The 17436-nt window shown below is 42.0% G+C and overlaps 1 protein-coding gene across 4 annotated transcripts in view; it reads right to left on the reverse strand.

Moving 5' to 3' along the window:
• Window positions 1–17436, reverse strand: part of WIPF1 (WAS/WASL interacting protein family member 1) — a 112730-nt gene that overhangs the window by 17081 nt on the left and 78213 nt on the right. For 3 of the 4 annotated variants that reach the window (XM_046659130.1, XM_046659133.1, XM_046659132.1), the window contains exons 2-3: window positions 7009–7094; window positions 3986–4115 (exon numbers count right to left, since the gene is read on the reverse strand). In XM_046659130.1, the coding sequence (XP_046515086.1) occupies window positions 3986–4115; window positions 7009–7059 (181 nt within the window). In that variant the 5' untranslated portion in view covers window positions 7060–7094. Of the gene's footprint in view, window positions 1–3985; window positions 4116–7008; window positions 7095–16827; window positions 17061–17436 lie in introns of those variants that run through there. The other variant, XM_046659131.1, reaches the window with a different exon arrangement.

A 17436-nucleotide genomic window follows, 5' to 3' on the forward strand; every position in this document is an offset into this window, starting at 1 on the left:
AAACACTGCTGAGCCTTTGATAAGTATCACATGAGCTCTACAAACTGATCTGGGAGAAGTGATACTTTTATGATATTTAGACTTTAAGGAAACATGGTATATTTTCCCATGTCTTCTGATTTATTCAGTCAAGTTTTGTAATTTTTGCGATACGGGTCACACACACTTCTTCTTAGGGTTACTTTGAATACATTTTTGTTTGTTGAAATTGTGAAAGGAATGTTTTCCTACTACTTTTTTGTAATTGGTTATTAGTGGCATCAGGAAATTTTTTTTTTTAAAGGTTGGCACCTGAGCTAACATCTGTTGTCAATCTTTTTTTTTTTTCTTTCTTCTTCTTCTCCCCAAAGCCCCCCAGTGCATAGTTGTATATTCTAGTTGTGCCTCTGGCTCTGTATGTGGGACGCCGCCTCAGCACGGCCTGACAAGCGGTGCCATGTCCGCGCCCAGGATCCGAACCAGCAAAACCCTGGGCTGCCGAAGGGGAGCACACGAACTTAACCACGGTCACAGGGCTGGCCCCAGGAAATTTCATTTGCTATCTAATAAACCACTTTGCTGTATTTTCTAAATTAAAATTTACAAAAAGTTTATCTTAGATTTTCTAGATGTATGGTCTGCAAATAAGAAAGGTTTTGAGCCCTCTTTTCTAATAGTTGTCTATCTTATTTCTGTTTTATAGAATTACTTTGATCACTGAACTCCCCAAATAATGTAAATTATTAACGTTGCTAAAGGAAAGTATATTTTGATTTTAATAAGAATGGCTCAAAATTACAAAATTATAAATTTCAAAATTACATATTGACTATTGGTTTGAAATATTTTTTTTCCTTCTTTCTAAACATTTGTCGTCAGCAAGGAGCCTTCTATTTTAGGTTTTTAAGACCTTCTTATGGCTTGGAATTTTATTGAATGCCTATTCAGGATCTACTGAGATGATTATAAGGTTTTCCTTATTTGATATGATGGATTTATAGGCTTTCTAACATTAAAAATGAGCTAAGCCCTCGTCTTGGTGAATTATTCTTTCAATATATTATTGAATTAGATTTTTTGTTTTTTTAGGTAGTATCCTTCTCATCTCTGATCATAACTGGTCTATAGTAGGGTTTTTTAACCCTGGAACCAGTGACATTTGGGGTCAGATAATTCTTTGTTGTGGGTGGCTGTCCTATTCTCTGTAGAATGTTTACAGCATCACCGGCCTCTACCCACTAGATGCCAGTAGGAACTCCTCTCTCGCCAAGTTGTGACAACTAAAAATGCCTCTAAACACTGCCACCTGTCCCCTGGGACACTGATGTATGAGCTTTCTTTTTGTGTATATGCTGCCTTTGTCAGGCTTTAGTATTAGGATCATGCTAGTCTCATCACCCCTATCAGATAGCTTTCCATCTCTTCCTGTGTTTGGGAATGATTTATGTAACATTTGAATCAGCTGTTTCTTAAAATCTGAAAGAATCTACTGATAAAAGTATCTGGCTCTAAAGCTTTTGAGAGAGAACATAATTTGATAAAGTTTTCAACTTTTTCCTTGCTCATTGAGTTTTCATGAATTTTGGTAAATTCACAAAATTTGCCAAAATTTCATGAATTTTCGTAAACTGATGCAGTCTTAGAAAATTAATCTCTTTAAGATTTCAAAATGTTTTGACATATAACTTCATTGTAGAATCCTTAATTTTAGAAAATCTGCTTTGAATCTCTTATCTATTTTCTGGGTTCTAATTTTATTCATTTGTGTTTTCTTTTTTTCTGGATTAGATTTATTCATTATAATTCTCTATTAGCTTTGTATCTTCTCTAGGTGTGGAGCTTTCTGGGATACTTATGGGAGCTCTGCCGATAGAAGAAATAATCTGATAGTCAGCTCACAAGAATTACTTCACCTAACAAGATGAAACAAATTAGAAGAACAATTTCTTGAAGGGTGTTCAAAATTGCTTCCATATGAAATAAATTAAAATTAAAATTTTTAATCATTTTAATTATTGCCAATAATATTGATAATGCCCTTGTCATTCAAACATTATTCATTAAGGAATGATACATTTTGGAATACTGCATTTACTTAGGACATCTTTACATGGGATTAAACATTCAAAGAGATTGATGCATCATCAGACATCATCCTTTAGCATTCTTACCTGGAACATTTGTGCTCTATCTGAAGCTAAAGTAGTTGAGGATAGCTAATAGGCTCCACATTACTTTATTAGCAATTAAATTGCAGGACAAGGGCGACTTCAAGAGTTATATCATGTATAACCATGGGGAACATTTTGACATAAACCCCAGGGAGGTTTCACCTGCAAACAAATACAAAACCATGGATGGACTTTGTCACTTGCAAAGAGCTTGTGACAACAGTATTGGTGTCCACTTAAGTGGATGGACAACAAGGGCAAGCATTTGGTTGCATTGTGTATCCACCAAGTAAAGTGCATTCTTAAACATCACTGAGCAGCTGGAAGGGAGAAGAACGAACACTTGTTTCCATTTAACGGGAGGAGAAGTGGATCTTGAAGAATAAAATGAGTTTCCACTAGTGGATTCAGGACTAGGCCTCAGACTGCCCAGTCTCCTTTAACATCTGGGGAGTTCACATCCACCTCTCCAGAGACTGGGCTCCCTCTGGGAGCGGAGAGAATGGCTGGGTTCTGTCCTAGAGGTCGGCAGTTTGGGGAGCTCCTCTGGCTCCATTCTAAGCACATGACACTATGGTCATTGGATTAAGGCTCCCCAGATATAAATGCTGTGCTGGGCTCCCCTGAGGGAGAATCTTGTGACGTGGATCAGGAGGACTGAAAGATTGATGACATGATAACCATATCAGTTTTGTGGGCATTTTGGCCTAGAGGTAAGACTACGTCAAGTCAAGAGTCAAAGACCCCATAGTTCCTTTTTGAGGTGTGGTGCATTCCCACTTGTACCACCTTGCCTGGTAACAGAGCGACATTCAAGGCCTTTATCTTGGTCTTCCACTTTTCCATTTTCCTCCCACACCAATGTTCTCACCTAATTCTGATCCTTCTCCTTCTCTACCAATTAGGTACTTTTCCTAGAAATTCCTCCTAAGCACTTCTAATCCTCCACTTGGCTAAAATCCTGCATCATTATTCACTTGTTTACAAAGCTGCCTCTGGTGATTTTGGAAGGTCAGCCTATTTCCTATTGAGTCCAAATGGGATCTGTGGTCTAGGATGAATTCTGGAGACATCTGGCTGGCAGTGGAAACAACTAGGAATATGAAGAGATAGTCTCAAGGCCTGATTATTAACTACCAGTAGATTCTAGCCATGTATAACTTTTTATTCTGTTGTAAATGTTAATAAGTAGCCCTGTGTGGTGGGTACTTGTTTGTTTATACATACCCTGCCTTGTTCCAGAAAGTATCTCAGACTTATGATGGGTAGATAAGCAAAGTTGTGATCTCATTTCTTCCCGCTCCAAGCTCCTAATAATCATATCTTACACTTGAATTACACATTTCAGACAACAAAACACTTGCACAAGCATCATCTCATTTGATGCTCTCGACAAACTTGTGAGGGCAGTAGAACAGGTATGATCATCTCCATTCTGCAGATGAAGACGATAAGGCTTGGACATGGTAAGTGACGGATGTGCCAGGACTGGAACCCACATCCTTTGATTCCAAGGCTGGGGCACTTTCCATATTTCATGCTGCTGTTTGATCTATAGTGTGAGGAGCGAGGGGTTAATTTCCAGAAAGTGTTGTGAATAATTCAGAGAATTGCTGCTGTGTGTGTCTTGGACAAAGAATTATTATACTGGCTTCCTGCAGCATTAGAGGGAACCCAAGCCAGAGCTGTGGCCTACAATGGGTGATACAGTCCCTTATTCTGCTAGTTTTGCAGCTGTTGTTAACCAACAAAAAATTTTTTTTGGTGGGAAGGGTAGAGTTGATTGTTAGGCCATAAACCATTTATCTCCATGGAAAATAACTTTTGTCACTTACTGTCCAATATCGGTGCGCTTCTGTCGTTGGTGACTGTCTTCTTTAGTTTCTTCCCTTTGCTGATGTCAGAGAGAAGGGCATTTCTCCCAGCCTGCTCTGACTTATTCAAGGTAGGCTTTTCTGTATTGGCCTGAAAGGAAACCACACAAACGCATATTCATCTCTTGAATTAAAATCATGTGCTACAACCCTCGGTGGGGGCAGCTAGAGTATTGGAAGCTTGTTATTAAGGTTCTTGGCAATAGGTTGTAAATTCTCTACGAGTTTTAGACCCGATGTCATTCTTTTTAAGACCCAGATATTTGGGAGCAGATGCAGCAATAAATTACATTCATTTTTAACGCAGGAAGAGTCAGTCCCTGATAATAAGTCTCTGAAAATTCAGCCCACAATCTGGCCGTAACCCACAGAGCCCGGGTTGGATTGCGAGAAACGTAAGGGAATTTTAAGTCTGATAGGATTCTGTAGGATACGATGAGGTTTCATTCTCTAGGATGTGTCCTGAAGAATGGCCTGTCCTTCCCATCTTTTAGAACTAATCTGGTGCAAGGGGAAAATTGTCTCTAGCAAAAAGGGTCAGTTGTATTTTTTTAAACCCACCGAAGTTTTAGAAAATAATTCCCTCTGTTGACATTGCCAAAGATTTTTTTCTCTTTCATTTAAGGCAGATTTGAGGTATAATTTACATGTAGTAAAATCACCCATTTTAGGATACAGTTCTATGAGTTTTGACAAACATATAAGTGTGTAGCCACCACCACAATCAAGAGATACAACATTTCCATTACTCTAAAATGTCCCGTCACGTCCCTTTGGCCTAATGTGTCTCTGCTGTTTCATCCCTTTGAAAGCTTAGCTCAGAGACTGCAGAACAGACAAAGGTGCTGCTTTAAAATGTCTGGGTATTTTCCGTATTTTCAGAATTGCTGGGAAAGATCCTTACTATGAACTGGGATCTTGTTTCTTCAGGGTTATGCTAGGGAGTGGGGCAGGAAGAGCCCTGCACGTGAACTCAGAAGTAGGCATGTGCCTGTGTCTGTGACACTTGGAAACTGGCTTGGTCTGGCCTGGCTCAGGGAGGGTCAGCTTCTCCAAACCCAAAGGTCCTTCTGGCAGACCCGAGAGTCCTTCTAGGCTGGCCCCAGCCCTTCCGAAGGGATCTGATATCAGAGGTGCCAGCGAGGGCCAGAGGAGGTAAACCTGGGAAGTTTAGCTTCATAATTCATCCCGCTATTTATCATAGTGGGAGGCAGTGATGGCAGAGGGAGAGCTAAGAAAAACCTGAAGTAGGCTGAGAGAATCCTGTGTGTTAAGCTGAAAGGGGCCTGAGATAATTAAATTATAAAGTACTAACGTGCTCATGATAACAACAGTTAAGGTTTATATAGCTTTTACTGTGGGTCACGCACTGTTCTGAGCACTGTGTGTGTATTAATTCATTTAGTCCTCATCTACCCTGTGAGTCATTACTTCCATTTTAGAGACAAGGAAACTAAGGCCCAGGGAGGTGAAAGCATTTGCCCCAGTGACCCGGCTAGTAAGAGGAGGAGCTAGGATTCAAACTCTGGCAGTCTGCCTCCAGAGCCTTCCCTCTCACCTGACGGAAGGGTAAATGTGGGACCTAAAATGCCCCTTCCGTAAACTGTGGAGATGTTGTGAAAGGCTACAAGCTGGTAACTAGAAGATGAATGAGTTCTGGAGATGTAATGGACAGCGCAGCAACTACAGCCAACAATGCTGTATTATAAACTTCAAAGTTGCTCAGACACCAAATCTTAAATATCCTCACCACAAAAAAGAAGTGATAATTATGTGACGTGACAGAGGCATGAGCTAAAGCTATGGTGGTAATTATACTATAATGAATAAATGTATGGGATCAACATGTTGGACACCTTAAACTTACACGATGCTATATGCCAGTTATGTCTCAATTGAAAAAGAATTAATAAATAAAATGCTCCTCCCCCACTGGCTCCCAATGCTCCTCTGAAGCAAACCTGTTAAGAGCTTCTCGTAGTTAGTTCCAGAAATGCTCCTTGCATATGCAGTTCCCTTTTGCTAATGGGATCATCCTCTCTTACTCTGCAACTTGTTTTTATAACTTAGCAACATACTTTGGACATCTTGGAGAGAGCGTTTAAAATTAGCTCGTCTTCATTTTAAGGATGAAAAAACCCTGAGGCCTGGAAAAGTTAAGTGAGGTGTCCGCATTGGGTCTATTAATGGTTTTGGGTCGGCAGCCCTCACTGGCCTCCTGTTCTGCCTCAAAATGTATTTTGACAGCTGACCCCTTGGGTGTTGACGTCTCTCACATGGCAGTCTGGGGCCCTTAATTACCCTGTTCCACTAGACGGTGTCCTATGATGGCCACCAAGCCAACTGTCCCTTTTCTCATCTCTACATCCTTTTTCTCTAGGGTCTTGCTTTAAGTCAGATAATAATGGATAGAAATGAATTGATGGGATAAATGAGGGTTTCCCAAACTTCCGTCATTCTGATACAACTTTCATGGTTTTTGTTATCTTCTCATGCTACCTGTGTTATTTGCTTAATGTTTTTCATGAAGTCAATTCACTATATTATTTACTATACTCTGTTTCAGTGAACATTTTCTTTTAAATGAACTCTCTAGGAAACCCTGGGTGTGCCCAGAAGTTAAAGGCAAGAAGATGAGTCTATTTGAATGAAAACATTGCAGGCCGGGCAGAATTGTTCCTGCAAACCCATCTTGGCCCAGTATGTGGGAATGAACAGGACATTCTCCTGGAGGGACTCGGCAGAGGACACGGAACTCATCCTCACTCACGCGCATACGATGAGTTGCCTGAAACCTTAGACAACAAAACCCTTCATGTTGCATTCACTCATCTCTGGGTCTGGCTTACTCCGGCACTTAGGAAGCCTAAGATATCATATTTAAGCCAGAATGCAAATACACTGAAAACAAATCCATGGGTGCCAGGTTCGACTTCATTTGGCTTGCTTCATGCATGCATGATGGATGGTGAGGAGCCACTCACCAGAGCAAAGGTGGGCGGAGGCGGGGGCGCTGGAGGGGGAGGGACGGGCATCTCGGACAGTTATCCTTTCAACAGTCTTGATAAATCTGTAAAAACAAAACAAAAAGAAACAAAAAACACGGTCATTTGTTAGACTTTTTAGTAATACTCTGTCCCAGTCTTCCTTCCCCCGTTCCCACCAAAGTGACAGCCATTCACTCAGGCCAACTTTTATAAGAGGTGGATTACCTTTACGACGTTGCTAAGATGTTACTGTTCTGGAAGCACCCTAGCTGGGGAGGTTTCTGAGCTACAGTGACCAAAGATACTGGAAGCAAAATCCAGCGCCTCATGCTGCTCAATTCTACCACTCACCAAAGCAAGTCGGGGGAATGACACGGACCCTGGGCCCGCAGCCTGAGTAAGCCAGCTTATCATGAAACTGCTAAAATGTATCCCACCAAAGCCTGATGTTCAAGCGGCTCCTCTTCCTCACCCATTTCCATGACAAAATCCTTTCTTGCTCTCCCACTCCCGCCCACTCCTCGCCCAATGGTTTTCTTCTCTGCAGATCCCTGACAGTCCCCTGGGTCTGGGTACATACTGTAGGAATGCAAAGATGGAACTATTTCTGGTCTTGCCCTCAAAGTTCTTACAGTCCTCCAGGGAAAGGAGCCAGGATATAAGGAAAGGTAGGCAGGGAAGATGCTCGAGGGGGCTGGATGCCTATCTTTGTGCTACTCGGCATTTCCTTATGAGATCTAAGTGGGAAAAAAGAGATGAGGAGTCAAACCTAAGACTCCTGTCTGTTTACCAGAAAGGAGCTTCATTAGAAAAGCTTTCTGCATAGTGTGACTGCTCTGGCAACAAAGGGAAGGTCAGACTCTGTGGCTGGGTGGGAGAGGTGGAAACGGGCTGGGTGGCATCTGGGCAAATGTGAGGGGCCGCAGAAACAATGGTGAGGAAGCACCCCAGGAGTTACACCAGCCAAGAACCTGGCTCCCTTTCCCCAAGTCCTTGGAGTCCCATCCCTGGGTCTCATTAGGAGCCCCAGCTCCCAGGCGGAGGCAGCGCCTCGCTCACCTTCTCACCCATAAGCAATCCCAGCTTCTCCCACCCAGTCCTGGCTACTCCAAGAGTGGTCTGGCACCAGCAGCACGGGCATTGCCCAGGGGTCTGACACTAGTGGGCAGCCTGGGACGCTGACCACCTGAATAACATTGTTTCTATGGAACATGTGTCCAGAATTTGAAACAGCAGACTTATTTTTCTTTTATTCTCAATAGTCTCTCTTTCTTTTTCTTTTGCTGAGGAAGATTTGCCTTGAGTTAACATCCATTGCCAATCTTCTTCTTTTTGTATGTGAGCCGCTGCCACACTATGGCCACTGACAGACGAGCGGTGTAGATCTGTGCCTGGAACTGAACCCAGGCCGCTGAAGGGGAGCGTGCCAAACTTAACCACTAGGTCACCGGGGCTGGCCCTCAATAGTCTCTTAATTGCAGAAAACAATTTCTTACAATTTAAAATATTTGGTTCAACGACTAAAAGTTAATGTGGAAAACTTATACCTTGAAACAAATACTTTTTGTTAAAAAACACTGTTAGATGGCTTGCTTTCTGTGGACAGAAATGGAATGGAAAAGCTAAAAGGACATGGCTGGACTTGTCACAGCTGCTAGAAGACAGGAATGAAGACAGTTTGGAACAGTTCCAAGTGGGCCGTCCAGAAAATGAAATTTTTTAGAACTCCGCAGCGGCAACAGCAGGGATCACTCACTGACAATCAGTTGGCTCCAGAGTGCTTTGCTTACATCGGCTCTAACGCTTATGACAACACTGCAAATTACACGATTCTGCTCACTTTACAGATGAGGACACTGAGACTCAGAGAAATTAAGTAACTCACAAAAAGACCCATGCAACTCATTCCAGTCAGTCTTTTGGACGCCTGCTCTTCCACTGGATGACGTGCCTCACTGCCCGGCCCTTTAATGATCTGATAAGCCTTTTCAGGCAGGGAAAGGGCTAGCTAGTGCTATGACTCACCTGTAAAGTAGGTTGGAATCTGTTTTTCAATAAGAGACCGTCTCAGACAAGGATTCTTTTAAAATGTGTCCCTTAAATTGGCCTTTTCTGCATGACACCAATTAGTCGCCGGTGGGGCCAAGTGGGCAATGTAGGCAGGGTTGGGAGCCTGTTATGAAGCCAATCAGGGGGTTCTCCAGCTGCAGAAGGCACCTTCAGAGGCCTCCGAGTCAGACATGTCCCAGGCCCAGGAAGGACGGGATCTGAAAATGACTCTGGCCCAACTAATTGTGAAGGATGCTGGAGCCGAAGCAATGGTATTAACAGGGCTGAAGAAGGCGACTTATCACGTTGTGGGGAGCGGCCAGGGCCACCTGGAGGGCCTCAGAGACACGCTCCATGCAACAGATCATCCATGTGCTTAGTGGAGGAAATGCCCCTCAACACTTGGATGTATTTTGTCTGCTTCCATGTTCGCCAACTAACCCATCACCCGGTTATCCGAATACCGAGGAAGGAGTGACTTCTGGTCAATTACCAGGAACCTCTTATGGGTTTGGTTCTCATGAGTCAGTCTCTGGTGCAGAGATCAAATTGAACTTATGCCTGCACATCTTAGAGGCCAGACTGTGGACTAGGGACCCTTTCAGGGGACTACCAACCCACAAGCCTCTTTAATCTAATTATTTTACAATTTCTGTTGTTGCTGTTATGGTTTTGTCTGTGTACTACCTGACTTATAAATACACCTCTGGACTGCAGGGGCTCGGCTTTCCCGGCCACCTCCCATGAACCACGGGGAGACGATCTGCGGGTGAGCGCGTTCACCTTGCCAGGGGGATGCAGACCTAAGTTCTCTCTTCTCTCCACTGCAGCTTCCCCTGCCCCCATCTCTCACTCCCCTCCAGATCAGCTACTCCCCCCTCAGTGCTGAAAGGTGATTACAGGGGCTTCCATGGACTCTGCTCCTTCCTTGCTGAATAGCTGCTGGTCTGGACATGACCAGGCAGGGGCCCTGAGGGAAGTTTGTGAGAACGCCCAGACTCCAGTCCTGCCCCCTCACCACATGGGTCAAAGAAGACCAGTCACGTCCCCCATGCCGGGCCCACGCCAGGCCCATTTCCTGGCTGTCTTCCCATCAGACTGTGACTCTACCAGGTCTCCTCAGTACCCCTCACTAAAGATGTATAGAGCGAGAAAGCCAGCCATCACGCAAACAGGCCCGTGCTGGCCACTGGAAGGGCCCCCAGCATCACGGCAAGTGCATTCTGAGGTTTGGGCAAAGCATCAGCCCATCAGACGGGCTTGCTAGCACTATGTACTGCCACTTACCTCCCGGCAGGCCCGACTTCCCAGTGAGGTAGAACCCAAGGCCCTGGGAGAGTCAGACTTCCCTCCTCTCATGGAGTTAACAGCCCACATCACAACCAGACCTGGGCCTCAACACCAGCAGAGACCCTCATGGACCAGGCATTCCTAACCTGGATCGTTACACCTGCAGGGGCTGTGGATAGAGTTCAGGGGTTTGTGAACTTGGATTAAAAAAAGTGCCTACTTATTTCCCCTAAAATTTAGCATTTCCTTCAACATAATGTGTGCCACAAACCACAGGACTTGAAATATTTTCACCAATAGTTTTTCACATGATATTTTCATATCACATTACAATTGTCACAGATCTCTTTTGAAATTACGGCAACGTTTAGATCCATTGCTAGATCTTGCTTACATATTTCAGTATAACTAGTTTCCTTCATAATCGTATTTTGTTTTATACATTTAACAACAGTCAGAGGAGTCCTCTGGGCTTTACCAGGTACCAGTGTAGTCTATGGAACGCAGAAGGTTAGAATCCCTGTGAGAACATGAGACCTGGGTCCGGCAAACTTGATTTGAATCTTTGCTCTGCTACCTAATAACCTGGGACAGGAATCTAACCTCTCTGGGCCCCCCTTTGCCATCTGTTAAGTAGGGGTTGCTGGGAGGATGAAATGCAATGGTGCAGGCCCAGTTCTCAGCATGGCCTCTACAGTAAGCTCAGATCTGTCTTCCTGGAGGGTGAGCATGGGTCCTGCTGGTGTGAGTGCCGCTCAAGCACCTGGCAGAGGAGGGATGGACCTGGCGCCTGAGCTGAGGCCCTGGCTTTGCCCGGAGTCCTGTGTGGGAAGAGCTGCCCGGCACGGGAATGAGGCAGCCCGAGGACTCAGTGTCAATGCTGCACTTGGTTCTTCCCTCGGGAAGTAGGAGCCTGGCGGGAAAGGCATCCTGTTCTGGGGCCAGGAGGGGCCCCAAACAAGGGAAAGGCCTAGGGCAGAGGTTCACAAAGTGTGGGCTGTCATCTCCTGCCTCAGAATCAGTGGTGTCCTGTTTGAGACTGCTGTGTCCCGCCTCCCACTCCAGTTAGGCTCCCTAAAGTTGGAGGACCACTGAGTACCCATTCGCTGATCCCTGCCCTCCCACCTTACCTCCAGCCCAGGCACCGAACTTTTAAGAATACACACTTGTGAGAAATTAATTTCTTTCTAAGAATCACTTCAGTGTTTAAATAACATTCATCACAGGGAGAAAAGCCAGACAAATGTTCACCTTGTGTGTTGAATTTTATGTGTACAAAGAAAACCACAGGGATGGAAAAGGCTTTTTTGTTTTCACTCATGGTGTTATGGGTTGCAGTTCATCCCTCACACAGTCATACATGGAAGGCCCAACCCCTAGTGCCTCAGGAGGTGATGGTATCTGGACAGAGGCCCTTTAAAGAGGTGGTAAGTCATAGTGAGACCATCAGGATGGGCCCTAAGCCAGTATGACTGGCGAGAGGGAGAAGACAAGAGAGACACCACAGATGTGTGAGCACAGATAATAGGCCATGCGAGGACACAGGGAGAAGGGAAAGAGAGGCCACAGAGAAACCAAACCTGCCAACACCTTCATCTTGGACTTCTAGCCTTCAGAACTGTGGGATAATAAAATTCTGCTGTTTGAGCCACCCAATCTGTGGTATCTTGTTATGGCAGCCCTGGATAACTAATAAGTATAGTTTTAACAATACATGTCTATGATCCATTGTGGAAACCAATTTAATGGATTTTGAATAAAATATCTATCAATTGATTTCTCACCTGTGATCTCTCTGGATTGTCAGACATTGAGGAAATTAAAAATCAACCTGAACCATAGGGCACGTGAGTGGTTGCCAAAGTTTTATTTAATAACTGAATGAATCATTAAAAAATCATCAAACTTTAGGTGAAAAACTGTTGAGGTGAGGGGAGGGATCTACCAGTAAGCCTTTTATAAAAAGGAACTGGCTCTATGGGTTGAGAGAACAGAGCAGAATATTTTGTAGAAATGACTTTAAAAATTCCTTAATTGGTTCTTTAGTTGTTGCCTACACACGCATACACATACATATACACACTCAATATACATCAATATTTTGAAATTTCCTAGTTCTGTGAAAAAAAATGGTTAGCTTTGTTGGTTTTATGGTAGTGCTTCAGGTCAACATCATGGTCAACACTCTCAGCAGACAGATCACACACTGACCTAGACCAACAAGGGCATCTTGTGGCCTGGAGCCATTTGCTAAATATGCAATAGTGGCTATGAGGGAAATCTTGTGAGAAAAAGTGAATTGCTCAGCCCACTCCCCACCCTACAGTGGACATATTCTTCCCAGTGGCATGGCCAAACAAGAGGCTCAACCACATCCCACAGTTCAGTCCCGACTTGCCCCAGGAAACTTATGGTTTCTTCTTCAATGTGCTCATCTAAGAAAGCAGAATTATCTCTGAATGTAAAATGAACCACCTCCTCAGGATCAAGAGAATTGGCTAGTTATTTAAATAAACTGCTTCCTAGTTTCTTTTAGTCAACTTAAAATTCATTCTAGATTGTGCTGCATGAGGCCCACACTACAGAATGACATGAGGAGGGGAGAGATTTCCAACACTGTCCAATGAAAACATCTGATAATCCTCAGGATGGCCTCGAATCCTGAGTGGGGGCGGTGAACAGGCCAGGTTCCATTAGAGAGGACAAGCAAGTTTATCCAGTTCTGTGTTATCACCATTTTGGACTTTCAAAAATATAAAGTATTCTGCTGTACAATTCCTGCCAAAAGTCACCCTTAAATACTATCCTACCTCAAACGAATTGGAGAAAAATAAACTTTTTTTCCTAAAAGGTTGAATCAATAGAGTATTTTATTTACTTTGCGTGTGTGTGTGTGTGTGTGGTGGGTGGGCAGTGGGTGTAACAGAAATAATACAATTGGACAGATCCCAAGGTCCCAATGCTCTCATGCCCTCATTACTTTCTATTCTGTGTTAATTTCCTTTACATTCATTTCTATTTTACTTTATATATAATGTTCTTAAGTCATTTTCATGTATGCATTTCTTGTGTGCTCTTAACTTCTCCAGATTAGATTTTTTTTTCTGCTTCCCAATGTAGCATATGTGCATTTAGAAAACAATAGACAACATGAAAATACACAAAGATGAAAATAAAACATGACAGTTGTATTTAACCACTGAAGCATTTGATAATAACTAAATTGTAGGTGAAAAAGGGTTGGGGTTAATAATACCCAGAGATAATTCTTGTTAACATTTTGATGTATATCTTTCCAGCTTATAAATACACACACACACCCCCCTCTATCTATATATATATATACACACACAGGCAAAATTGTTTGACCAATAAATATTAACAGAAGGAAATTTATAATACATATAACTCAACACTGTTTTAATAAAAAAAGGCCATTAAATTCATATTGAGTTATTACAACCATAAAAAAATGGTTTCAAAGCCATTCATTATAACGGCAATGAATCCACTCGAGGTTACACTGTAAAAATAAAAATCATTTAGCAAACTCAAATTGCTGCTAAAACCCTGAATTTTAAAAAGCCTGTAGTTTTACAATTCCTACTCATAATTATTCTTGATTCTATTCTTTAGAGACTTCTCCGTGATACAAACTTCGTTGCATGTGTTTAAGATCTGAAAACCATTAGAACTAATTAAGATGAAGTTGGCTTTGTTCTTCAACTTCCTGTAAAAATGCTCAACAGGAAAATTGATGTTCGCAGTAAACCACAGCCATCCTGTTTCTTTAGCACAATCTTTTCACAGCTGCAGTTGCCTGTAGTTTCTATTTTATGACACCAGTCATAGTGCAACATCTCTGTGCACCACCTCCCACCCCCACCCGCCACCAAGCATGTCGTTTGGCCATTTTAGAAACTTTTAACATCTCTGCAAAAAGTTTGTTTCTATTATTGTTACTCTTCCTCCCCTCCGCTTCAAACTCAGAGGGCCACAGGCAATGAGGCAATCAATACAAGAGGAAAAACAGACAAGGCTGCTCCACCCAAGAGGAACCAAAGGTGGAGAAGAGAAACACGCTTTCCAAACTGTCTCACATTTACTTCTTGTTGGAAAGAGCATTTCCCCTGGACTGTCACAAATACCTCTAACTGTCACTCCTGAAAGTTAAAATGGAAAAAAATACTAGAATAAGGAATGCCTTAATTAGTATGCCTTTCTGAGAAATTTAAAATGCACTTTATACCCACCTCTCTTCACCACTCATTTGTAACACAGAGGTTTACATGGGTGTGCACATGTGGGCTAAGGTTTTCCTCATGGTTAAATAGGCAGGAAAACAATAACATTTAGGGCAGAGGATCTGAACAGACATTTTTCCAAAGACATACAGACGGCCAACATGCATATGAAAGATGTTCAACATCACTAATTATTAGGGAAACACAAATCAAAACCACAATGAGGTATCACCTTATACTCATTAGAATGGCTATCATTAAAAAGACAAGAAATAACAAGTATTATTGGTAATTGTTATTGTTAATAAGTGAATAACACTAATTCAAAAAAATATATGCCCCTCTATGTTCATTGCAACATTATTCACAATAGCCAAGACTTGGAAACAACCTAAGTGTCCACTGAGGGATGAATGGACAAAGATGTGGTATGTACATACACACACACACACACCCCCACACACAATGGAATACTACTCAGCCATAAAAAAGACAAAATCTTGCCATCTGCGACAACATGGATGGACCTTGAGGGTATTATGCTACGCGAATAAGTCAGAGGGAGAAAGTCAAATACTGTATAATTTCACCCCTGTGGAAGATAAACAAAGAAACACATAGATACAGAGAATGGATTGGTGGTTACCAGAGGGGAAAGGGGGTAGAGGGAGAGTGAAAGGGGCAAAAGGGTACAGGTGTATGGTGACAGATGGCAAATAGACTTTTGGTGGTGAACATGACACAGTCTATACAGAAGTCAAAATATAGCGAAATTTATATAATGTTCAAGTGAAATTTATATAATGTTATAAAGCAATGTGACCTCAATGAAAAAAAAAAGTAAATAAATGGGCAATGAAGAATCTAAAAAAAGACAATAACATTTATTGAGCACTTATTGTGTGTTAGTCTCTTTTGCTTATTTTTTAAAGATGGCTAATACTTATTAAGTACTTGCCTCCTTTAACTCTTGAATAACCCTACTGAATAGGTACCATTATCAAAGAGCGTTAGAAGACCTGACTGTGATTTTAGATAAATCATTGAAACCTCTTTAGACGATGAAAGGAAGAGTTTTGACTAGATGATGATCCAGTTCAGAAGCAACATAACTTTATGAAGTTAACACACAATACTTGAGACCCATAATCCAAGTGAATAGTAAAGGTGTGGTTTCCACACTAACTGACCTCAAATCCTTTCCTGGCTTCTCATCCTCCTCTCTCACTATCCTCTTATTCTTTCTCCTACCTTTCCACCTATCTTTCTCTCCACCAAGCTGTTCTACTTTTCTTACTTAGAATCTTCCTGCAGCCTTTTCTTCATTTTACCACTTCTCCATTTTCTACTGCATACACTAGTTATGGCACTGAATTATTTAAAAGAACGTGTACTTATTGACTAAAGTTGTATGTGCTCTCTTAATATTTTACAACTTTGTTTTATATTTCTCCATGGGGAAAAGGAATACAGGTCACGTTGCTTTTTTCATACTTGCCTCAGAGAAAAAAATTTTTTTTGATACAAAAAGTTTTCGTTAATCCTATTCTGTAGGTCTCTGGGTACACGGCCTGAAATTTTAAAATTACAATATTTTATGTAAATATTTATTAATCATATTAAATGTAATAATGCATGCTATAGAATTTGATTAGCAATAATTGTGTGCTGCACTGTTATGATGTTGAATAAAATGATTCTAAAGATAAATTGTCTTTGTCCTAAAAGATTCAGCTTAGAAATGGTTTAGTTTGGGGTTCGAACCTAAGTATCATGTCTGCAGCAAAAGAATGGCAAGAGCCTAGTTCCACAGTATTTCCTTTGAAGCTTCCAAAGACCCCTTGACTTTAAAAGCACTAACGGTTCCTGGCCAAAGTGACAATTCCAAAGCAGTTGTGTGGACTACTACATCTTATACTGAAAGGATATATATTTACTGACATAAACCCCCATTTTAAATGGGAAAAAAATTCCTGTGGATCCAAACTTGTCCAGTGGCCAGGAAAAGCTCTACTGAATAACTTACTTACATTTTGGCTCAAAACACAGTTATGAATTTCCCATAATCACCATAGTGGTGAAACCAGCATTCTTTGCCATAGGAATAGACCACACGGTTTTCTACTGAAAAATTACACTTTATATCGACATACTATGGCCCATTAAAAGCCATTTAGTTCTTCCCTCTAGCTGGTAAAGGAAACACATTTAGTTGGAATATAACTTTTCTTACCGTTAAAGGATACTGTAGGAAGGCATGACCAGGAACACAGGCAGACAGAGAGCAAGCGAGATAGGAGCCCAGAGAGAAAACGGTCCCTGAAAAAGGCATCATCTTCTAACGCAAATGTGGGGTCGTTTTGGGGCAGCCATTTTGGACAAGCTCTGTCCTCTCGTGAAATGTGACATACTGAGTCAGAGGCAGACGTCCTTCTGTGGTTATTCGCTTCCTGTCTGATTAATTTGTTGTTTGCTCCTTCCTCCTTTGCTGCAGAAAAAGAAACTAGATGGGTTTTACTTAAGAAGCAAGCAAAGAAAAAAACTTAAGTTAAAGAAATTAAATGTTTCTCCTTCCCACAAGTTGTAACACATCTGTTTGGTACAATGACAAGAAGTGATCAGGACCTCCATCCAGTTAACGGCCCAACTTTATTCCAGACACCTCCACAAAAATAGTTGTTCATGGAACCTGAGATTCCTTCAGGAAAATTCCACTGGAAGGTCTCACTCTCAATATTGACTAAACCACTTAGTATTAAGGAAAAGAGTGACTCAAGAACTAAAAGCTCTCAACTACACTAGTAATTAGGGTAAGTGGTTCTTCCTCATCTACAGCGCATTC

The sequence above is a fragment of the Equus quagga genome, chromosome 4 (genome assembly GCF_021613505.1).
Source record: "Equus quagga isolate Etosha38 chromosome 4, UCLA_HA_Equagga_1.0, whole genome shotgun sequence".
In the NCBI taxonomy this organism is placed as follows: Eukaryota; Metazoa; Chordata; class Mammalia; order Perissodactyla; family Equidae; genus Equus; species Equus quagga.